Source organism: Triturus cristatus, chromosome 9 (assembly GCF_964204655.1).
Source record: "Triturus cristatus chromosome 9, aTriCri1.1, whole genome shotgun sequence".
Taxonomy (NCBI): domain Eukaryota; kingdom Metazoa; phylum Chordata; class Amphibia; order Caudata; family Salamandridae; genus Triturus; species Triturus cristatus.
In genome coordinates this window covers 188504582-188529708 of record NC_140592.1, presented here as the reverse complement: position 1 = coordinate 188529708, position 25127 = coordinate 188504582, and the positions used below count along the sequence as shown (strand labels likewise).

Genomic DNA, 25127 nt, shown 5'->3' with positions numbered 1-25127 from the left:
TCCGTACTCGGCGGCAGTGCCGCCTCTGGAGGTGGGAGTACCCCAAGGGTCGATATTAAGCTCCACTCTTTTTAACATATATGTCCCCTCTCGCGGCGCTTGCTGAGTCATTTGGCGCCCAGATTGTCTCATACACGGATGACACTCAGCTTCTCTTCACATGTGGAAAGAATATGGACTTTAACGGGGATCGCATTAAAAGCTGTCTGGGTGCGGTTTTTGCCTGGTTTCAACTTAACCAGTTGAAATGCAACTCGGACAAATCTGAGGTTCTTTTCTTCGGTTGTCCTCCGAATCCCTGTTGGAAGTCCTGGTGGCCAGCGGATATGTTTCCTCCTTCCGCTGTTGCCTCGGTGGCTAGGAATCTTGGTGTTAGGATGGACAATTGTCTTACTTTTAAACCACAGATTCTGAACCTGGTTGGTCAGTGTTTTGGGATACTGAAAATGCTAAGGAAATTCCTCCCTTTCCTATCCATTGCCCAGAGGAAAACCACGGTGCAAGCTATGATAGGATCAAGGCTGGACTACGCTAACATCCTCTACCTGGGTCTCCCGAAGTACCTTCTTTCACGTTTGCAGGTAGTGCAGAACTCGGCCGCACGGGCAATCTTTGGCCTCGGCCATAGATCCCATGCTGTGGGACTGCTGGAGTCTCTTCACTGGCTGCCAATTCAGAAACGCATTGAGTTTAAGGCTCTCACCATGGCGTTTAAGGCACTCCATGGCACTGGTGCCCTCTATCTGAGGAAGAGAATTGGTTTTCATCTGCCTTCCAGAGCCTTGCGTTCGGCGTCATTGTCTCTGACCACGGTCCCGGCAATTAGGCGTGCCCGGATCGGTGGGCGGTCTTTTAAATATCTTGCGCCCCGGGCCTGGAATGCCCTCCCACTGTCCTTAAGAAAGAGTGAGAGCTTACTGTCGTTCAGAAAGGAGCTCAAAACGTGGCTGTTCGGCCAATAAGTCTCCTCTATTTCGCCGGGGCTCTGTTGTTATGGGTCTGATGGCGCCGGGACACTCTGTCAGAGTAGCTGAGCGCTTAATAAAACCCCAGCTAACATAACATAACATAACATAAGTAGACCAGTGAAGATGTGCCATTTCCATTTCAGGCACACCAAAACAGGACTCCACATTTTTAAAAGGATGGTAATGTGTCCAATATATATCGTTAATACTCATTCAATAAATAATACGTTAAAGATTGAAGCAAAATACATAACTGATGGTTGTAAATCATTTTCAAGTTAAATATAATATAATTTAAAGACCATACCCAGGAAATATTCATAGGTGCACAAATGTGAGTACAGAATAAAGAAATGTATACAGCTAAATTTCCTATCAATAAAAAATAGCTAATATCTTTAAATTACCATTAATACATGGACATGGTAGGGCACTTTAAATATGCAGTAAACCAACATATCTAGTATGCAATTTGTTTTTATTTAAACATATGTGGCTATTTACAACAATGCCATAGCCACACGTCAAAAACTAGCCTTCTAACTTAATTCCTTCTACCTATGAAGTGTTTTCCATGCTGTACCTATCGTTGATCTGTCTCTTTACAGTCCATCTGTGGTGCATGTTCCACTTGTATCTAAGGATTCAAATATTAGACATCTTACCCTTCCGAGTTCCTTGTCCTCCAAAGCCAGTACACCCGTGCTCTCAGTGAACAGCTTCACCTTCACTGCTGGTAGTGCATGTGTAGTAGTAAAATCACCTTGCGTTCCCCAGCTGTGAATTCAAGCAGAGTACAGTGTGTACAGTAAATAGCGCAACAATATTGTGCTTTCTTTACAGTGCTTAATTGGCTAATGTGGAATGACAGTGTCTGTCACATCAAATTTGACAGGCAAATGAGCAAGTGGTAACAGGGTTATCTGAATCCTTAGTCAACCATAACTTTGTTATGACATGAGTTGTTACTTGTATTCACTGGAGACAGTTTTTGCCACAATAAAGACTTAAAAATGGGCTTCTACAAATGATGTTTATGTTTTATGAACTTCATAAGATGATAACTCTACTTAGTCTCTATAACCAATGACAGTGTTTATGACATCTTACAGAATGATTACCGAACCATCTTGATTCGCTGATTAAATAAAATGATAAAGGGCTCCAATTAGCAAATGTAACATTTCTACACAAAGCAAGCTACACAGAGACCCGCATTGGCCTTCCCACAAAATACTGCACAGAGGCAGTTGTGATATGGATAATCCCAGTCCTAGAATTTGTAAGTGAAGCGGCAAAAAATAATAAGCATTGGTAAAGACAATAGATCTCATCTGTGAAACCTTTTGGATTTGCCATTTCGTTTTCCTACATGGTGGCTGCGAATGCACATGCATCTGCAGTAGCCATCTTTCAATGGGTGTTTTAAAATATAATAAAATATATTTAAAGACCGCTTCAGAAGTGAGTGCTTCCAAGGGTGCCATATTTGAATTGGTCTTCATATTTAAAAGGAACTGCATTCAAAGATGGCCACCACAGATGTGTGCGCATTCATAACAGCCATCTTTAAGTGGAGAAATGTAAGAAAAACTATATTTGAATCCCTTAAATGAAACTCCCTAAATGCTGTTGATGTGCGAAAAATCCACAGTGGCCGTCTTTAAGTGAGGTAGTTTATACTTTAAGAAAAAGCCATTCAGAGATGACTGCCATGGATGCGTGCACATTCATTGCACGTGTTATCATCAAAATAGCCTTTAAATTAAAATATGGCTAAAATTGACTCCTGCTTGTACTTCTGCTATTTTAAAATCGTTTTGCAGTACAAGTGATGGTCTCCATCTTCATAACTAAACTCTCTGTAAGATTTCAGTTTTGATAAGGAGATAAGTGGGTTTATCTCTAAAGAAATTAGAATAAAAATTTTAAACAAACATTCTCTTAAAAGTAATCATTAATTTAAGCTCAGGATTATAAAGATGTATCTCAATGTGAGGAATCGAGAAATGCTTATTTTCTAAAGGGTGGGATATTTAGAAAGTCATTGTGAAAAATTACAAAATTATCAAGTCTCTCTTTCTCTCTCTCTCTCTCTCTTTCTGTCAGCCTACATCTCCTGACACGCACACAGTTGTCGGGTGAAGATTTTAACGCAGCAATTGTTATTTTAGTTAGCTCAGCAAAGCAACAGTGGGTGGATTACACTATGGCAAACGAGCGTCTGACTGCCATCGCCGTGGGCAGTGGACTGCCTGACAAGATGTCGGCGGTCACACTGCCCAACTACAATGTGCCTGCCAGGATGGCGGGTGGAAAAGTGCTCCATAACACTGTGGCTTGTGTTATTGAGCACTATGTGCACATTCATGTGGTGCCTGGCACACAGTGCATGAATGTCCGTGGGGGCACTACATGTGCCCCCAGGACCACATTACTGTGCCCCATGGGGAACAGGGGCCCTGCTTGGGGCCCCTAAGTTCCTTTTTCAGCTACCTTTTAATGGCGGTGAGGCCACCATGAAGAAGCAGTTGGAAAGGGACATCGTAATCCTGGGGGCGGTGCCTGAGCAGGCACCATCTCCATTCAGGATCACGATTCCAACTGCTGCGCTGTCGGTACCAGTAGATCCTGTCGGAGGTAGCGGTCCGTCCCACAACAGTCAAGGATCCGACTGCCTCAATTGTAATGCGGCAGTAGGCCCGAAGGGATGTCTGTTGGTGGGACCGCCACTGACGGCATGTCACTGGCAGTCCCACCAGCATCGTAATTATGCCCTTAGTTCAGAGATTCTGTTAGTCGACATTTGGTACAAAATAAATCTTAAATTGTCGTAGTGCAGTTACACAGCAGTATACAGGGCTTCCTGAAATGGGTAAAACTCCTAAATGCCTAACCAGTGGCTAGAGTCTACATTGGCACATGATATCAGAACAACGGTCCATCGGCAGTGGCACAGGACGAGGTTGCTAATTGTTGCAATTTCACTTTGCCACTGCCATTGAACCTTTTGTATGCATACTGAGAAAGGGGAAAGAAATAGGGTATCTACAGATCTCACAGACAACACATGATATCCCTCCTCGCAGACGATGCCCTCTGATACCTGAAAGATCTGATCCATAACTTACTGGATATAATAAATATACCTACATGTTTTGGCCAAGTGTAGATATTAAAGATAAACTGGTAAAAGTCATGCCTTTTTCGCTATGGCTATAAAAAGACACTTACCAACTGCAGCAGAGAATTCCTCTCTGATGGAAAGTGGAAGGACTTAGATATCTAGAGGTAAAACTATATCACTAGGATGACCGATCAATGGCATGGAATATAGATGAAGTCATAGTGGTGATCAGACATTTAACACTGATCTGGAGTAGAGTCTCGATTTTCCTTAGTTCAGGGTCATGCTTTCCAAAATAATAATTTTCCCCAGACTTCTCTATTTTTTGCAGTTCCCATAGTGATCTTGAAGGGCTTTTCAATGAGATACACACCCTGCTGTTGGATTTAACATGGGGACTGGAAGGACAAGAATACCCATAAGGAGAGCCCAAAGGCCGATGGAGGATGGGGGACTGGAAGCTACCAATCTCGAGTCCCACTATCCTGCAGCCCAGCTACAGTGGCTAATTAGATGGCTGAACGATATTTAGGTCCCCTGTCAGCAGAACAATACATGAAGTAACGATGACTGACAGGAAGGGAACTTCACCAACAGCAGATAATTGCATACAGCGAGGTCAACAAAAAAGAGATGTAGTAGTCTGAGATACCTTTATGATGAATCCAAGAATTTTAGGAAATTCTGAAAAAACATGGCAGACACCTGTGGACTGAGACCCTTGTGGTGAGAATGGGAGATCTATTTGACAATGGAAGAGTGCACATGTTTGAAAACACTGATGGACACATATGTGATAAATGCAGGTTACTTTTTAACATAAGGAGCATTGGTAAGATTGGGAAAGAGTGGCCTAGGGCGGAGAGACACACAAAGCACACAAATCAGACGCACGAACCACACCACTGACTGATGGAACAAATACACATGCTGTAAAAATGCAGTACAGAGCTATTTCATGCACATACACCCACGCTGACACCACATCATTGGAAAGAAATAGGAAGATATGGGAGAACTCAAAGTGAAACTATGGGGAGCACCTTAAAATACATCATAAAAGTATCTAGGTTCCCACAATTTAAATTCACCCAATTTAATTATTTACATCAAAAATAGTAACTGAGGGGCAGATTTAAAAGATCTGGCGCATCTCTGCATATTAGCAGAGATGCGTCAGTTCAAGTGCGTCACGCAAAAAAACCTTTGGGCCACCAAGGATTGATAAATACATCACGCATCTGTTGTCATAAAGGTAACGCATTGCTGGAGTTGTGTCACAAGCGCGATGCAACTCCAGCAATGCTTAGGAATGCCTATTCCTATTGTGCTGCGTCACTCCTTATGCCTGCTTCAAGCCGGCATAAGGTTTTGACGCAGTGGCGTCGTAGAAGTGACTCAGTGAAATCTTGTAGCTTTTACTGCGTCACTTTTACGAGGCTTTCCTGAGTGGGAAACGCCCACCCCGCATACATTATACAACACGCTGGCTTTACAACGTAACGCATCTCCCTAGATGAGTCACGTTGTAAATGTCTCACAACGTGGCGCATTGCTTACGACGCATCGTCGTCACAAAAGAGATGCAACGGCGGCGTAAAAGTGTCACAAGGGGCTTGTAAATCTGCCCTTGAGAGCGTAGGATCGATATCGCAGGTGTCAGGCAACAATGGCACATTTCTAGCAGGTGGAATGGGAACAAGTAAAGATCAAACAATACTGGACAACTGTGGTTATCCTCCTACTCCTACTTGAGATAACAGGTAAAAATATAAAAGCGGCGGTGGCCTCAACAGAATGAGTATTGGGCAACAGGCATAGAACTAAGAAAGCAAAAACTGAATGTAAGTTCGCTGACCTGGCTCTAGTGAAGGACTGGGTTTTCTTAAGACCCAGCGGTGCCAGGGGACAACACCTGAAACCTTCGTGGGTTACCTGTTCTGGCGTACAAGACACAGAGACACGGGACACTTCCAGCGACGTCAGAGATCAGCGTTTATTTACTGCAGGGATACAGAAGTCACAAGAAGTACACAGCGTGTAGGTTCTCGGAGACTGCTTCAAATTCGTAGAAGTGGGTCGCTCCTTTTATACACGTTTTTGCCATAGCGCAGTATGGCGAACAAAGGTTACAACTCAGTTCCCATAATAAACTTCAAAAAGGGTCGCGTTCATGTTTCAGGAGGCCGGAACATAATTACAACAGTCTTGCCGGTTCCCAACTGTAAAAACATATCCCCTCCGCAATAAACACATAAAGAGGAAGGACGGAAAACAGGATACGAGGAAAGGATGAGGATGCACAACAGGTTAGAAAAGAGTGTTAGAGGCAATAAAGGAAACTCGAGAGAGGGATCAAAGACCTCGTGTCTAATGTATGCGTGACTGAAACAATAGACCGGAGCGGCAAGATGAGCCTCGAGCGGGGCCATCTGCCTTACTCGTGTCATTCCCCTCGTCATAAAAGTCACCTCAAAGAAACACGTGTCCTTCATACTATCTTGAAAGTCCCAGGGTCACGAAACGGACAAAAGCCCGTTCGCTGGCTACTTGAGGGCAAGAAACAAAATGGACGCTGTATCTAAAATGGAACCCGAGGGTTCGAATGAACGAACACAAAAATGAGACGAACCGTACAAGGCTGCATAGCGAAACTTCGCACACCCACTGTACTCGTCATTTGCGGTTCATAGATACCACACTCGTCCATATTCGTCACCACTCAAAAGTGCCGTCCCGTCTCACACGGAACCTCAGACGCTCCTTTTGCCCTCATGTAGGCAAGCACTAGTCTAGATCAGAATCTATATCGATATTCATCAGATCGTTCAGATGCTGCTGGAACATCATTCTATCCATCAATGTCTCCTTGGTAACAGATGGCCGCCTTATACACGTCGCAGCACATTGGCCACATAAGGCAGGACCACACTGAACACAAAGACAACACGTGAACAGAAACGCTACAACAGCCCCTACAATCATCAGAATACTCCAACCCCAAGTTGACATCAGGCCCCAAAACCATCCTAGAAGCGTCCAATTACCTTCGTCCACGTGTATGGACTCGGAAATCTTATGCAACTGCGAGATGGCTTGATATACAGTCGGAGCATTGTCAGGGATGAAAATGCAACAACTCGAATGGATAATTTTACACACACCCCCTCGATCTGCAAGAACAACGTCTAGAACCATACGGTTCTGCAACGTCATGAGTCTATCCGCCTGTAGTTCCGCTGTTAGATTACCAAGGGCGTTTGCAGTAATATTAGCGGTTGATTCCACCACACGGGTCAACTGTCTTAGGTTCCTACTATTAACCATAGGTCCCCAAAACGGCAGGAAACCCTTAAAGAAGTCTCCCGCTTCTTGACCGGCAGTATCCTCTTTGCTAATTACGCCTCTCACGACTCTGGTTTTGTGATAGTCAGAAGCAACTGTGAAGGTCGGAGGTAAGAGATTCGCGATATAACAGGTACCCGAAAAGTCGCGGGGTAACCATGTATATGCGCGCTCATAACACACAAAATAGGTGCCCTTGGCGGTCAGAAAAACAGGGGAGGAGAGCATCGGTAGAACATACGTTTCAGTGCAAGCACTGTTCCCAAGTTGTGCTCTCGGATTTCGACCCAAACCTTGCAAACAGAAATTACCAAGGTGCGGTACAATCCATATAGGGGACGAGCTCTTCAACTGTCTATCCCCCACTGACGTACCATACTCAGCCTCACTCAGATCCTTATAAGCCTGTACTTCTTCGTCTGGAATGAGTGATGCATCGAAAACATCTCTGTCCAGATCTGCTATGGCTATCGCCAGGGGCTTGTGGTACGGACCAGGACCGGACTTGACAGATCGTGGCTCTCGACTAGGGTAAGAGTCTAGTGCACTGCGAAACATGGTTTGGAATGCTCGAGCTGAACCCTGGGAACTGTATGGAAGGACCAAGTACGGAATACCCCTATCCATGGTGTGTGGCATTAACCCACATACCCAACAATTTGTAGTATTCACCACTAACTGATGCTGATGTAGGAGTTGGACAAAAGAATTATTCCTGAATTCCGCACGTCTAACCTGTTCGTGTTGAGGCAAAGGATGAAAAGAATGTGGGGAAACAGTAGTGCGGGAACTTAGGTTAGGAGAAAAGGTAGGCGAAACAGAAGGCAAGAATTTTGATACCCCAAAATACACTCCGCCCACCAATAACATAGATACAGTTAGGAATAACAAAAACACCTGAAACAGAAAACATTTTGTTCGCACGACCCTCCATAATTCTGATCTCTGTGCCAACACCCTTTCTTCTTCCACCAGCTTAAAGAATGCCATCCTCTACAAACCGTCCGTGACGTCCTTGACGCACTTTGTTCTGAGCAGCGATTATCAATCCCCAGGAGTTCCCAGGAATCGATAAAAGTAACCAACCTAGCGTCAGAAACCTGCTAAACAGAAAGAAGTACCCGCACGGCCCTACGGTAACCCGGATGGAGAGGTTCAGATTTATTACAAGTCTCTTAGCAGTGGAAAGCACGAAAAACTTAAAAAGAAAGGATGTAATTGTTCATAACATTCATAACGTCAAAACCACTATACTATCAGTTTTTATTAGTCTTTGAAGTCCTTGAACGAAGAAAGTATCGACTTCTTCCAGGTTGAGTTTGTTCTACGAACAATTGTTCAGATGGCGCAGCAGTGTTCAATGAAGCAGATGACGAGTCAGACCTTGGGTTTTCTGCTACTGATGACTCCACTTGTGGATATGGCAATGACGAATCCTCCACAAGTTGAGCGTCGCTGAATGGCACGAAACGCGAGGGAGTCTCAGTCTCTTCGGCCGAGATCCCAGTTCTCACCCAACCGTCAGTTGGTAAGGGGATCGGTACCTTCTTTGTATGACTGGCGTGGACCCAATTCTTCCGGCCCTCCAGTCAAACTGCTGTCCTCGTCGTCAACAAGACTAAGTGGGGTCCAACAAATCTTGGCTCCAAGTTACGCTTCCGACCGAAATTTCGGGTGACTACCCAGTCACCTGGCCGGAGCTGATGTCCAGGACCCTCTGTCTGCGCCGGTAGAGCTTCAAAGACCTGTTGATGAATTAATCGTAGTTTAGTGGTCAAATCATACAAATAATCGATCAACATTGGATATTCAAGACTATCAAAAGCCCTAGGTCTCGGGACTCCCCAAATATTTGCAGGGCGACCGAACACAATCTCATATGGGCTGAGCCCTACTCGAGAGTGTACCGTCGCTCTGGTCGATAGGAGAGCCAGAGGCAAGGCATCAGGCCATGACAGACCAGTCGAAGCCTGGATCTTAGCAAGTTTCAGCTTCAGGGTACCATTGTACCCTTCAACCAAACCCGCTGCCTGAGGATGGTTGGCACTGTGGAATTTCTGCTTTATTCCAAGGCCCTTACACACACTCTGCATCACACTACCCACAAACTCACTTCCATTATCCGACCACACAATCCGCGGCATTCCATACCTAGGGAAGTATTCCTTCAGCAAGATTTTCGCTGTGGACAGGGCAGTATTATCCTTAAGAGGATAGGCCTCGATCCATCTGGAGAACGCGCAAACCACAACCAAAACATACTTCAAGTTATTGCATCTCTCCATATGGATGAAGTCCAGCTGGATAACCTCAAAGGGACAGGTAGGAGGAGCGAAATGACCAGGTGGAGTGGGGGTGCCTTTTCCAGGATTGTGCATCAAACACACCATACAATTCTTAACCACTCGTTCGGCACATTTAGCAATACCATCATTCCTCCACACAGGGGACAAGAACTTGCATATTCCTTTCGCACTGATATGTGACAAACCATGAGCCATCGTCACAACAGCTAACACGTATGCATCTGGAAGCATCCATCTCTGACATTCCGTCAGATCAACCCAACATCCATGCATATCCAATTTCCCTGTACTTTCTTTCCACTTGGTCTTTTCAGCTTCAGTAGCTCCATTCTGAATTTCTTTCACACTCTCGACAGTATTTTCACACATACCAGTCTCTTCCGGCCATCTCACTGAACTCGTAACGTACATTCGAGTCGCAAGATTCTTAGCCGTTTCTTTAGCAATCTCATCCGCAAATGCATTACCACGACCAACATCATCCGTCACTTTCCGGTGCGCACTACATTTGATGATCGCCACTTGTTTAGGCAATGTAAGTGCATCCAAAAGATCATTCACTAGTTGCCCGTGTTGAATCTTCGTACCATGCGATGTCATAAATCCTCTCTCTCTCCACAATCTTCCAAAGTTGTGCGCAACACCAAATGCATACTGACTATCGGTAAACACATTCACACGCTTTCCTTTTGACAGAACACACGCTCTCGTTAATGCAATTAATTCTGCCGCTTATGCTGAATTCTGGTTCAATCTCGCAGTTTCCACGACCGTGCTCAATGTCACCACAGCATACGCAGTCGTCACATCGCCATTCGGCAACTTGAAACAAGAGCCATCCACATACAAAGTACCATCGGGATCCGACAAGGGAGTGTTTTTCAGGTCCACACGACCTTTTGTTTCTTCCTCAGTTCGTAAATAACAATCATGGGGCAACACGTTATCTGATTCTATATTAATCGGCAACAATGTCGCCGGATTCAGTACGTTACAGCGCTTAATCTGAATATGACTTGCCAAAAGGGTAAGCTCATACCCAGACAACCGTGCACTCGTTAGATGTTGAGTCTTTGTCCGATTCAAGAGCGTATCGACTGCATGCGGAACCATTACTATGAGCATATTGTCCATGACCAAACCTGCGGATTGTCGAATAGACGCCGCAGCTGCCGCCGTCGCCCTCAAACAACTTGGCAACGCTCTAGCTACCGGGTCTAAGGTCGAGGAAAAATATGCACACGGACGCTGCTTATCACCAAATTGTTGCGTTAGGACACTCAACGCACAACCGTCCCTCTCATGGACGTATAATGTGAAAGGCTTACTGTAATCTGGAGTACCTAACACAGGAGCCGAACACAGTGCATCACGTAGTTCAGAAAAACTTTTCTGACATTCCTCCGTCCAAGGCAAAGGAGTCGAAACGTCCTTGCACGTGAGAGCTACCAATGGTTTCGCTAACAGTGAAAAATTCGGGATCCACTGTCTGCAGTACGACGTGATACCTAAAAAGGCACGCACATCTCTCTGAGTTGTCGGCACAGTCATTCGAGTAATTGCTGCAATTCTTTCAGGGGTCAACCTTCTTCCCGCCTTTGACAATAAGTGACCGAGGTAGGTTACTTCTTGACAACAATATTGTAGTTTAGAAGGTGACACTTTATGATGCAAGTCGCAAAGGTGCTGTAACAAAGACACTGTAGCGACTTTACAGAGCTGTTCAGTGTCAGCAGCAATTAACAGATCATCAACGTACTGAATCAAGGCTGCACCAGCCGGTAACACAAACGCATCAAGTTGACTTTTAAGAGCTTGGCTGTAGATTGATGGACTCTCACAGTAGCCCTGTGGAGCGCGTTTGAATCTGAAGCTACGCCCACCTAATGAGAAACCAAACAAATCTCTGCTTTCTACAGCAATCGGAATACTGAAGAACGCATTTTTCAGATCGATGACCGAGAACCATGATGCAGTGGCTGGAATCAGAGTCAGTAAAGCTGTAATGTCTGGTACCACAGGAAACTGTGGAACAACAACTTTGTTTACCTCTCGCAAATCGATAACTAAACGATACACGGGAGGCTTGGAGGGATCCGTTCGTTTCAGAATAGGCAACACGGGACTATTGCACACATTACCTCGTGTCTCCTCAATAACATCTTTGCCGATCAGATCGTAAATGATCGCTAACAGTGCCCGTTCGCCATCAAGGGAGATACGATACTGAGGTATACGTGGCAAACGCGCACCCACTTCTAGTTGGACAACATAAGGTGGTATATCCAACAGGCCCACATCGTTGGGACCTGTTGCCCACAAGGAATCTGGAAGAGACCTCAATTCCGGGGGGAGTTTGTCAATTGACAAATACATAGGGGAAATCACGCTCTTACCCAACGTAAGCTCCACACCCGTAGGAGAACAGTACAGAGTCGCATGTAGCCTCTTCAACAGATCTAAGCCCAAAAGATTCTCACCACAACCAGTAGTCAAAATCAAAGGAGCTTCCAGCTCATGAGACCCAATTGTAAGGGGCAAAGGGCTGGAGACCGGATTGCTAACAGGGGCGCCAGAAAATCCAACGGAAACATTCGTTAAGCCAGACAAAGGCGCGCCAGGGAGTTTAGAATGCATGATGGAACTTTTCGCTGCACCAGTGTCCAACAGAAAAGGTTCAACAACGCCCAAAGTGGCTACTGCAACATAGGGCCCTCTCTGATCAACCGGAACTGATACTTCTCCCTTCCTTTGTCTATGGCTGTCCTAGTAGATACCATCCGCATCAACATCACACTCAACATAATGATCGTCCACATGATACTGTGCAGACCGATCAGACGATGATTCGCGTCGATCGAAACAATTCTGCGAGTCCGAAAACGTCGCAAAGCGTTCGGTCTGGTTCTGGGTAACTCCGCGACCTCTACCACGAGAAGTCTGTTGAGGACCACCACGTCCTCCCCGAGCCGACACACCATTAGCCCTATCACGTAAAACCGGACAATCGAACTTAAAATGACCTTCCCCACGACAATATGTGCACTGATTATATCTCAGCACAGTGCGGGGCGCAGGCGAAGCATTGCGCTGCTGTGGTTTAGAAAACTGTGGTTGCGATCTAATTGGCTGCTGCGCATCACTAAAATTCGAACGCGGAGGATAAGCTTGCTGCAACAAGACCTTAGTTTTGAGATCCTTAGTTTTCTTTTCTGCACGCTCACTTTCCTCTTTTTCCCTATTCTCATAATATTGGGCCGTAGCTAATATTTGGGCAGTGGTAGAAACAGCCCACGCACTCTCAGAATTCTTCAACTTGTTGCTCAAGTCGGGCAACAAATTTGATACAAATTTGTCAACGAACAACCGTTGACCACCCTCAGAACCCATATCTTGACCACTATGATCAAGGAACGCCTCTTCGAACCTCGTAAAGAAGTCGGACACACTTTCATCCTTCTTTTGCCTGCATGCTGATAGTTTGTCCCAATTGACGCGCATCGCTGGCATAAGCGTCTTCATGAGGGTAATAATCCTCTGGGGCAAAGCCGCAATAACCTGTTCAGGTTTAGCCCCACCAACCTGCCGGGCATCTGCCGCTGTAAGAGCAGCCCAGTCACCGCCTAACTCGGCTACATGATTCTCATGACGGATTTTCGCCCAAACCGGCTGAGGCACCACGTTACCGAACAACATATCAATATCGGCTAGGTTCATAACTGTAGCATTCACCAATTGGGACAGCTCCTTATAATAACCCGCAGGGTTCTTACGAGGATCGGGTAGGGATTGCTTCACTTGCAAAACTTCCGACCGCTTCCAAGGGAGGTGTATCCACACTCTCTGGAAATGCGGTTGGACAGGAGGGACAGCAGCAGCATCACCTGGCATCCATACTGGGGGAACTTCTCGCATTGGATACTGACCAGGTTGTGCCATCCATTCCGTGGTCGCGTCCTTAAACAGTGCGCGTGGTTGCACTGTACATCGAAAGGACAACAAACGTTCTAAAGCTTCTCGGACTTTATCGCCTACGATGACACCCGTGGCAAACCGGAGCTGTAGCTCGGAAACCTCAGGTGGTATATCATCAGCCATATCATCATCCCACTCCTCTTTTAATGACTTACACAATTCTTCGAATACAAATCGTTGCGTGGGCGCATTGAACTGAGAAAATGTTTCGAACACTACACGTGGGGTGTATCTAACAGGGTTGCGAATCCATCTGCGCGCCGTTTTTACCAATGATTCACGTTCCCTATCATCAGGAAGCTGACTACGCCTTTGAGCAACATCCGAAAGAGTCGAGCCAAGTATCGGCCCAAAGAACGGAGAATAAAGAGAAGCAACAGCAGTCAAGAGACGGTTACGAACAGAAGGGGAGGAGGAAGAAGACGAAGGTGTAGCAGCCATAGGGGCAGAAACAGTAGAGGTAGATGCAGCAGCAGGAGTAGCGGGAACAACAGACTGAGGAGGGACTGGGAAAGGCGCAATAGGGAGAGAAGCCGGACCAAGGGGATGTACGATCTGTGGCCCAAGGGGATTCGGGAGTACTGGAGGAACGGCGGGCTGACCAGCAGCCGCCAAAACAGCAGGTTGAGGAAGAGAGGGATTAACAAGACCCATAACATCAGGAGCATAAGGAGGTGGCGATTTCATCAGATAAGACAAAAGCGAATCTTCCACCGATTCTTCTCCTGTCTTATCGATCGTAGAAGGTAGCGTCGGGTAACATTTGTCCACCGACATATGGTGAAGCCGGGCACTAACTTCTTGCTCCTTCTCGTTTTTGTCTAACTGATACCGTTCTGCATTGCGCATCACCGTAATGACACCTTCTCGTTTATTTTTCTTGTTCTGTTTGATTTCTTTCTGCTTGGCCTCTTTCCGCCATAACCGGAAGGAATCAAACATGGCCGGCCTAGCTTTCTTTTTAAACAATTTCGCTTCCAAGTTATCTAAAATGGCAGTCTCAAAACTGCCATGAGGTGGCCAACTAAGGACACCATCCTTTTTAGTATAGCGAACCCAATATTCATTATATACGATAGGACCCACGCCATGGCGACTATAGAGCTCATAAAGCGGAGTTCCAACCGGAGGTATCGGGCAGGAATCCTCCAGCCGGGAATCCATGCTGCAACATTTGAGAAACCCAAACAAAGTACTACGGCCAGGCATCGTGCACACTAACCGAGTATACAAACTTCAAGGGCTATCGAATTACGATGTCCTCGCAAAAATGCAAGACCCTCGGTTTTTGGCAATTGCAATCGTCAAATAAAACCCAACAACTAAGAACCAACAACTAAGAACCACAAATGCAATGGAACCATGCAACCAACAAAGCAACACTGGGAGCGACCCACAAATACTTAACTGAGAGGGAGCAGTGGCGTCACCAGGAAGGCCCGTCTATCGTCTCGCCGTACAAAGGACTACGCCAGGCGCCAAACAGGTCGACAGTCAGGGCATCGGTCCGTCGCAGCCGTCAGGAGGGATCTTCGCGGAAAGGACGTCGGGCCACTTATTTCGACAACTGGATCGATGAAGCGGGGTGCACCTTCCCTCGGAGATTTCACACGAAGTTCCTCACGATCGTCGGGCTTTGGACCGGTACCGTTGATGTCGCCCCACGTTGGGCGCCAACTGAAGGACTGGGTTTTCTTAAGACCCAGCGGTGCCAGGGGACAACACCTGAAACCTTCGTGGGTTACCTGTTCTGGCGTACAAGACACAGAGACACGGGACACTTCCAGCGACGTCAGAGATCAGCGTTTATTTACTGCAGGGATACAGAAGTCACAAGAAGTACACAGCGTGTAGGTTCTCGGAGACTGCTTCAAATTCGTAGAAGTGGGTCGCTCCTTTTATACACGTTTTTGCCATAGCGCAGTATGGCGAACAAAGGTTACAACTCAGTTCCCATAATAAACTTCAAAAAGGGTCGCGTTCATGTTTCAGGAGGCCGGAACATAATTACAACAGTCTTGCCGGTTCCCAACTGTAAAAACATATCCCCTCCGCAATAAACACATAAAGAGGAAGGACGGAAAACAGGATACGAGGAAAGGATGAGGATGCACAACAGGTTAGAAAAGAGTGTTAGAGGCAATAAAGGAAACTCGAGAGAGGGATCAAAGACCTCGTGTCTAATGTATGCGTGACTGAAACAATAGACCGGAGCGGCAAGATGAGCCTCGAGCGGGGCCATCTGCCTTACTCATGTCATTCCCCTCGTCATAAAAGTCACCTCAAAGAAACACGTGTCCTTCATACTATCTTGAAAGTCCCAGGGTCACGAAACGGACAAAAGCCCGTTCGCTGGCTACTTGAGGGCAAGAAACAAAATGGACGCTGTATCTAAAATGGAACCCGAGGGTTCGAATGAACGAACACAAAAATGAGACGAACCGTACAAGGCTGCATAGCGAAACTTCGCACACCCACTGTACTCGTCATTTGCGGTTCATAGATACCACACTCGTCCATATTCGTCACCACTCAAAAGTGCCGTCCCGTCTCACACGGAACCTCACTAGTACTTGCTAAATGTAAAACAACAATGAACTGGCAGGAGAGGGCGGCACTCAAGGACAGAGAAGACAGCCAGTAAAGCACAAGGGACAAATAGAGGAAAAATCACTGATACAATTTGTACAAAAATACGTGAATTCTTACATGTGTAAAAAATAGGTGAATTCTTACATGTGTGATTCCGACAGAGGTGAACCCAGGCACTTGTTGATACCAGACTAAATATGTGAGTTTTATTCTAAGGTTAAGTTTGCTTATTAAACTTCATAACAAAAAAAAATGCAGACTGCTTACACTAAAGCCATCTATGCGGTAATCAGGGCGCGCCTATATTGTATCATAATGGCAAAACAGAATAAAAAGCTAATTTGCAAATTATTCATGTTTTTACTCGAGCTTTAGAGGCTAACTTCCTCTTCACTGGATGAGGTGTTCAGCGTTTTCCCAGCCTGAATGAAAACTAAAACTAAAGGCGCATCTTACTTTTCCAGCAAAATGCTGCATTACAACTACATCAGTTTAATGGAAATTCTGGCAAGGTCAAGGGCGAATATTAGAACAGACAAAGTTTTAAGAGAGGCATTTATTCACCAACACAAATTATCTAATACAGACTATTAAATATTTGATGAATAGTGAGCCTTCGGTGCTTGATGGGGAAAGGTTTTGATTTGGTGTGCTGGGGACATCTGTGGAAGGTGATGCAAAGGCAGGGATCCCCACTCCAGATGACCAGACAATCACAGCTTTATACCAGTGTGCATTTAGGCAATGTCAGGATTACACAGAGAGAAGCAAGGCCGGTTAATTGCATGTCCCTTTTACTGTCTGCAACGTTAATTTAGCTAGCTGACATTGGAATTTGGGATTTAACTAACGATGCAAGGGGCTGTGTCGGGGTTAAATCTGCTTCAATGGGTCTGTAATAATCCTGGTGGCAGACTGTCTTTAGGACAGAAGGAAATCATTTTAAATCTGCATCTTTTACAATCTTAAACAATTTTTAATTGATTTTTAAAATAATTTCCTCATGTAATCTTGAGCCAAAAGTTAATATTTAACAATCCGCAGGATGGCTTTCCATAACACCTTTCTCCTTCCATCTGGGTCGTCACCATCGCTTCCCCTTCATAACACTCTAATATAGTTCACTTAGCCTCTTCTATATCTTTCACATTCCCCCACCATATATAGTAGCAATCCTCTCTCCATCCATCCTATTCAAGGTGGATCAGTAATGTCCCAGCCCACTGTCTGCTTAACCTTTTCCAAGAGCTAAGCCATTGCTCCAGAGCTCTCACACGTTCTCAAGCTTTTGGGGCCACCCTCCTCTATAATGCACCGGTTTTCCAGCTGCCATGCACCAAGCATCATTAAAATACCAGTATTATAGTATTGAGACCTCTGGACTGCTCTAAAAGCACCAATGTTGCTGTTGGCAACAGCCATTATATCTGCCAGTAAATTACTGTGTCTGAAACTCATAGGGCCCGATTCACAGAACTAACTTAAGACAAAATCCTAAATTTACTACTTTTGGTATTCACAGAAGTTAGAATTTTGTCTTAAGTTTGTCTTAAGACAAACTTAAGACAGACTTAAGACAGACTTAATTTAGGATTTTGTCTTAAGTTTGTCTTAAGTCTGTCTTAAGTTTGTCTTAAGTTTGTCTTAAGTCTGTCTTAAGTCTGTTTTAAGATTGTCTTAAGACAAACTTAAGACAAAATCCTAACTTCTGTGAATACCAAAAGTAGTAAGTTTAGGATTTTGTCTTAAGTTAGTTCTGTGAATTGGCCCCATAGGCCCGAACCCATATATCTAGCAGAATTGTCTGTACTGGCATGTCCATTAGTCTTCAGTAACTCACACAAGATGTTTAACTGTACTTGCAAGAACCCCTGGATCTTCGGATAAAGCCAAAAAGTATGCATGAACGTGATTTCTCAGACGCACCTTTTGAGGCACTACTTGAAGTAGTCACTCCCCTTAATTTTAATTGTGATCTAGTATAACACATGCAATATTTTTAATTGCACCAACCTAAGTCTGGTTTCAATTGCCACTTTCCTCAGGTGCTGCAATTTCTCTATCCAATCATCTTCAAGTACATCCAGGTAGTTTTCCCATCTCGATTTAAATGTTTCTAATGTAGAAGGAGCATTGAATATCAGGGTAGTATAGGTTTTTGGCACCACACTCATAGTAAATTAAATTTTAAAGTCTAATTTTTACATTCTAATGGTAATTCACCCACCAATACTCTCCTATTGTGTACCTCACTTGCAGATATCTATAGGACTATTTTGCTGGTATTTTGTATTCTGCTTTTAATTGTTTAAATGAAAACATAGCCGTCTGACAACAAACAAATCTTCCAATTTGGTTATTTCTATAATATCACACCATCTGAAACCCTGCGGTCCACTAACTTCCTGCAAGTAACTGCCCACCACACTCCGATCTGTGTCTGTCAAGTCTAATGCTCCTACTGCCTTTCTCTCCCTTCATTTGGTTCACTCTGAAACACTGTGCTCCCTCAGAAGAATGACTACTGGAAGGCAGCCTATAGTCTTGGTGGCGGTCTCCTCCTCCTCGATGCTCCTGAGAGCATTAACTCTTAAACCACTTGCAAATGTTATCAGGGGTGAGAAAATGCCATGGTTTCCCATCAGCGATAATTCTGATTCAGACAAGGCAAGAGCATCGTATCCTTAAGTTTTGTTTAAAGAGTTCTCCAGTAACAGCATCGAAGAGGAGTTGGCGCTATCACCTTTGTATCCGGAATCTTATTAAAATCCACATTCAAACGCATCTCATTTCTTACCCTCAGAATGGTGGAACTTCTTTTGACTGGTAGCCATGTATCTCAAGGCAAACAGCGCTTGTTTCATGATGCCAGTCTTATTCACCCCCTAATTGTATTTGTATGTAACTCCATGTGAAGCTGACCAGTCACCTTTTATCGTCTCCTCTGGGGTAAGCTGATCTCCACCCGTTCAGCTTAAACACAACCACCTGCTCGTCCAGTGAGATAGAAAACATTTATGTTTGTAGCTGATATGTCCCAAAATACACATAGCCATTTTCTTTGCAGCAAAACTCATGTGGGATAGCAGGCCCCATTCCCCCATTACCGTCAGCAGGGATTCCCATGAACCCTGCAACTGATCATAGCTGATTATAAACCCAGGTGATCAGTCCTTTATTTCCACTGTCCTTCACAGATACATCAGGGGAGTGATTACAATCTTCTATGCCCGGACTCCTTAGGCTGCCATGGATGTAATCCATGAGCCACAGCATTTCACTATACTCACCCCAAGCACCCTTCTCTATATTCGTCCTGATATAGAGCGGGAGGGTGGTATGAGCGGACAGACCTACAGACTGACTTCTCCATGATGCCAAGTCCTAATACCTGTAAGCCCCGGAGAGATTTAGGCCCAGGCTATCCTCAGCACTTAAGCTCTCCTTTAGGTAAGATGTTAGACCTGTCTCACAACAACTGGGCCCAGTCACCACCTTCTTCATTCATTATTGTTCCTGGCTTGCCGCTTACTTCCATCTACCGCCATCAGTCCACTTCCTCACTAAGCTGCCTCACTCATTTGAGAAGCATGACTGTGAATCTGATTGACTCTCCTCCGACATCCATACTGCTTTCAGACACAGAGCCTGTGGCTGCGCCTAGCACCAGACTTTATTATGCTACTCACTGTCAGGGTAAGGTTGGGGAACTCCAGGGTCTATCATCCTCTTGGTTATTTTCTAGGGTAGATTAGATCAAGAATTTTAGGATTTGGGATACCGCGCTCGGGTAGGAGCCACACTTCTAGGCAGCCATTTCAGTCACAAGCTATGTCACACTCTCAGCATTGTCTATAATTAATCTATATTTTGCTGCTTGAATTTATAAGATGAACATGAAAGCATGGGGGTGTTGAAAAATCACACTCATTTTCAATGTAACTAATTTTTGCCAACCAAAAAGAACATGGGATCCCCAAGAATTCTCATGGAAATGGATCATTATATAAATACTATTGTATGCCCCCCATAAAAAGAAAATTCTAATGCAGTTGGCTTCCTGGAAGATGCTGTCATTGCAGGAAGAATCAATCACGTAAATTCCTGCTCATCCACGGGTCTTTGCAAGAAAATAAAAGGAGCAGGAGATTTGGTAGCTTAAAGTTACACCAGGCCCTGAAAAAAACTCATAAGTATTAATAATTGCTATGTGGGGCCAAACATATTGTAGATACTGCTCAAGAAAGGTGTGGCTGCCCCATGTTACAGTGGACCTCTGGGCTTCCAGATGAAGTTTGCTTGTCTATTTATTAAGCCAGATATGCTACAAGTTGACAGTGGAGAATGATAACACTTGGAATTTAACCAAATAAAAATGCCCAGATAATTACACCTATGTATGGATGAATCCCCACATTCCATCCACGAATTTGTACTCTCCATTATTAATATTTGTGTGCTTTAAAGAAGTTGGGCTTCTGCTGCATATTAAGAAGATAGGATCATTTTAGGAGATTCAGACCAAGTTTAGTACAAATGCAAATTGGTGCTTTAAATACATAATCACAATGAAAATGTATACAACCGGTCATATGGTGGGAAGTGCCAGTGCAGATCTAGAGCAGGCATCCACTAATAGGATCTCACAAATATACATCTCAATTTAAATGCAAGGTGTTAGACCCAGCGATTCTGGCTGGCTGGGATGCATCGAAGCCAGTCAAAATCCAATGTCCTAGATAGGATGAGGACGATACACGTGTCAGATTACCTGTACTCACTATTGGGTAGCTTGGCACTGAGCAGTCAGACTTAACCTCAGGGCCCAAGTGTAAAGTATTGGCACAACACCACCCCCGCACACTGCATACACCACAAAATGAATCCACACCGTATGCATAAAACACTAGTTTTTGTATTAAACACACATTGAAATCAAAACGAGATACACATTGTATATAGACTTTACAATTATATGCAATTGTCGAACTTTCCCATGAGCAGTAAAATGGCATGAACATATATGCCATGATCAGAGGTCTTCATCAAACACAACATTGCCCAGATTCGTATAGCTCCACCAGTTGCAATGGTGAAGCAATCACAGGTCTTTGACTAAGCTACGTGTCCCGGCCTCTCAGTCATGATTGTGCCACATTGATTAGATTGTAAGAACTACCTAAAATGGAAAGAAACAGCTACAAAGTTTTGTCCATCCAGATTAGACCTCTAGGCACCCAGCGGTGCCTGCACAAGTGTGGGATCGCTATCACTCCCACAGACAAAAGGCTGCGACCCAGGAAGCTAGCACGCTTCCAAGTCTGGAGAAATGTTTCCCTCAAGTGGAGGTGCAAGCTGCCATAGCTCCTGACAGCCAGCCATATGTACTCACAAGGCACAATGAAACCCCACGGCCCGTCATGATGTTCTCCACAACAAAGAACCTTTTGGTGTGGGTCCAAGGCCAGAGACCTCAGACAAAGGCCACAATGTCAGACACTGCCATCCTCGCAATCTGGGAGTCGAAGAAACTCTTAGCTCCCAACTCAGGCCCCCCAACACCCCTCACACACCATATGTTCTGGAGTGCAAGCCAGCACAGGTCCCCTGGTTGCAAGCAAGGGTCACTCGGACTCTGCAAGCTTCCACCACACTCTTGTAACTCCTCACATCCCAGCAACTCAGTTGGTTTGTTGATGTTTATGAGCAGAGTCCTCTGCACAGTGTGATGATGGTTTACACCAGGATGGTGTTTGTCCCAACCGACGATCACTTCCACGCATTTCTGTCACACCCTACACGGTCCTTATGATCTCGCAGACATGGGGAGATCCTTTGTATGCCTAGGATCTTGTGGACAGGAGGCCAGTCAACCAGCCCTTGGAGAGTACTTAGGAACTCAGGCCACAACAGTTGGCACTTAGCTGCAGGCACGCAACATCCAGGAAAAATTCAACAAGGGATAGTCCCCTTCCTGGACCACGACAAGCTCCAGGCCACCACAAGTGTGTGGCTAATCCAGTTGAAGTCCCTCCTCCGCTAATGAGTCCTCTTGTTGATGCACCGGCATCGAACCAGCACAGTATGGTTCCAAATCCAAAAGTGTCTCTAACTTCTGAGGCCAGACCACAACAATGGCCTTTGGAAATACAGTCAGTTCAAAAGGCCACCTTTGAAATGCACAGGACCTCTCTAAATTATGCCCTGTCTGCTATCCTACCCTGGGAGGATTGATCACTATCTTTGGTGGGGCCAAGACCCTGCCCCTGCCCCTTGGAATGCAGGTCCCAATTCCACCCCCAGGTAACCATCACAGAAAGGCCCCTCAGAGTCAGAGGTCGGCATTTTCACTTGAGCCCCTTGTTTATGGCTTTCTATCAGGAATGCACAGATGTAGCTGTGCCCCCAGCACCCAGATCTGAATTGGATTCAAATCGATAGCCACGCAGAGCCACAAGTATTGAAAGGTCCACTTTCCCAAAGTGACATTTTCCCATATATAATGTCGGATACACTTGTACTACCGGAGAAGATTCGCCATCACAAACTCATAAATATCAAACACTAAACTGCAACTACTCCGCACATAGGAAATACTGCCCAATAGCCTTTCCCTATATTGCCCCATGCTAATCCAATGAAAGCAGTAGACCCCGTTGTACCGTACACACCATCTGGTGCGATTCATGACCCTTGCATGTAACAGACATGCTCATATGCCCTAACTCATCCCAATACCACACCCTGTTACCAGGGAGAACTCCGATATAGCAAGAGATATACGAACCTTGGCACATAGCTTTTTACATGCCAAGCCAGGTACAGTAACCAACACACACAAGCCCCACCAGGGCAAACCTGTGTCATGATCGATGAGCTACCTCCATGGATGGTACAACCAGAGCTGCAGGCCCACAGAGGACAATTCGACATGCATGACCTGAGTATCTATCTTACCCCTTGGCAAGGGATTTACAGCTAACTCAAATCAGCCAATCATGTATACACCAATCCCCAGGATGTATATGACAAGCAAAGCACTTTGGCACTGAATGGCAGTGTCAAACGTGCTCAAAGTCCTAAGACAGGCACCTACATCAGTGGAAAACTGGGAAGGAGAAAAGCAAAAAGTTGAAGGAAAGCACCCAAGAAAGGGCCATTTCCAACACATGGCTAATGGTGTCAAATTAGATCAACTAAAGACATTGGCTGCCAACTCCTAATATTTCAATAAGTCTTTCAATATGACAAAAATTTCTGAGGTTACTGCCTTAATCAATGCCGGGTGTCAGGTAGAGTAGAATTCGATAACTCTAACCATTATTTTATACTCCTCAAAACTGATATAACTGATTTAAGATGCTAGTCTTAGTGTAACGAGAGGCAGCAGATTGTGATATCTGTTCTGGTTACTCTGTAGATGTAACAGTATATGCAGTAGGGTTCTTTCAGTGCTTCAGGTAGTTTTTAGTTGTGAAATAGCCTGAATCGTTGTTTATTTTTCACCAGCTGTTTGCTTTCTAAATTCTTGACATGGAAGAGCATAGAGGCACATTCATAGATCGGCTGAGGCAAGCGTACGAGATGGGTTATAGGAATGAAAAAAACTATAAGGAATTTTGAGAGGAAAAAATTCTATCAGTAGTGGGGCAGAGATTATATATATATCATTTTCTGTGGAATAAATTGTGTAACTCAGTAGGTAATTTAGAAATCGTTTGAGCAGACTATCAATTTGCTCATTTTGAGAACAGAATCTTAAATTCCGTGAAATGTCCTTTTACATTTTAGGTACTGTTATTCTAACTCTGCCAAACTAAACAGAAAAAAAATAAAGGCTATGTAATATAATATAAGTATGTTAATGTAAACAAAAACCTCAATAATATTGCATATTTGTTATTGTTTTTGCACAAACAGCAGTGATTCCAAAATGTACACATCATGGAAATGATGTTATACCACTGAATTATTTTCCATAATTGACAAGATTTACATCTGTCTTGTTAATTATGGATTTGAGTTAGTGTGAAGCATATCAAATACGGCTTCATTCTGGATTCCTTCTCAGACAAATCGACACATTGTTCTCCCAGCATGAAATTTAAACTGATTTATTAAAAGACGTATTGCGCTTTAGCCAATCCCACTACTCCACATACCATGTGAATAAGAAAAGTAAGTAAATCTTACAATCTTTGAATAGGTGCTCCAGTTTTAGGTGAAAAACGCAGAGAGCCATCTCAAAATACCTCACACCTGTAAACTAAACATTCTTCTAAAACAGAGCTAAAATGACCTCAAGACAAACGTATATACAAATTAAACACAGCTAAATAATATATTGCTGAACTTAACATATTACTTTCAATAAACATTCAATAAGCTTTTTCCCTGTTTAACAAACACATTTTCATGGCAGCTGAGCCAACCTAAGTGACGCAATATAAAAATAGGATCCAATGATGTCATCAATGCCCATATTAGGTAGTGCTAGTTGTAAATGTTTGCTTATATAACACCAAAATGAATCTCTAAACGTTATTTGTGTTTGAGGAAGATCTTTCTATAAATGTAGGTATATTATGATGTCATAAAAATAACTAATCGTTTGTTGAAGTAAATCTGGTTATAACAGTAATTACAATGGAGGACAGAAGTAAATAAAACGTATTCTGTCAATTAGGTAGTCATACATGTTTTATTTTAGAAATATTTAAAAATAAATGTGTTTCATAACCAAAAGAGATAACCGATTAAGGTCACCGATAGGTTTTCAAAAGTTATAAAATAAACGATAACATGCCACAATGT

General features: G+C 44.3%; 1 protein-coding gene across 15 annotated transcripts in view; it reads right to left on the bottom strand.

Annotated features, from left to right (window-relative positions):
- CADPS (calcium dependent secretion activator) overlaps positions 1-25127 on the bottom strand; it is a 1625151-nt gene that overhangs the window by 863138 nt on the left and 736886 nt on the right. For all 15 annotated transcript variants that reach the window (XM_085624714.1, XM_085624723.1, XM_085624709.1 and 12 more), the window contains exon 7: positions 1634-1745. In XM_085624714.1, coding sequence (XP_085480840.1) covers positions 1634-1745 — 112 coding nt within the window. The remainder of the gene's footprint in view (positions 1-1633; positions 1746-25127) is intronic.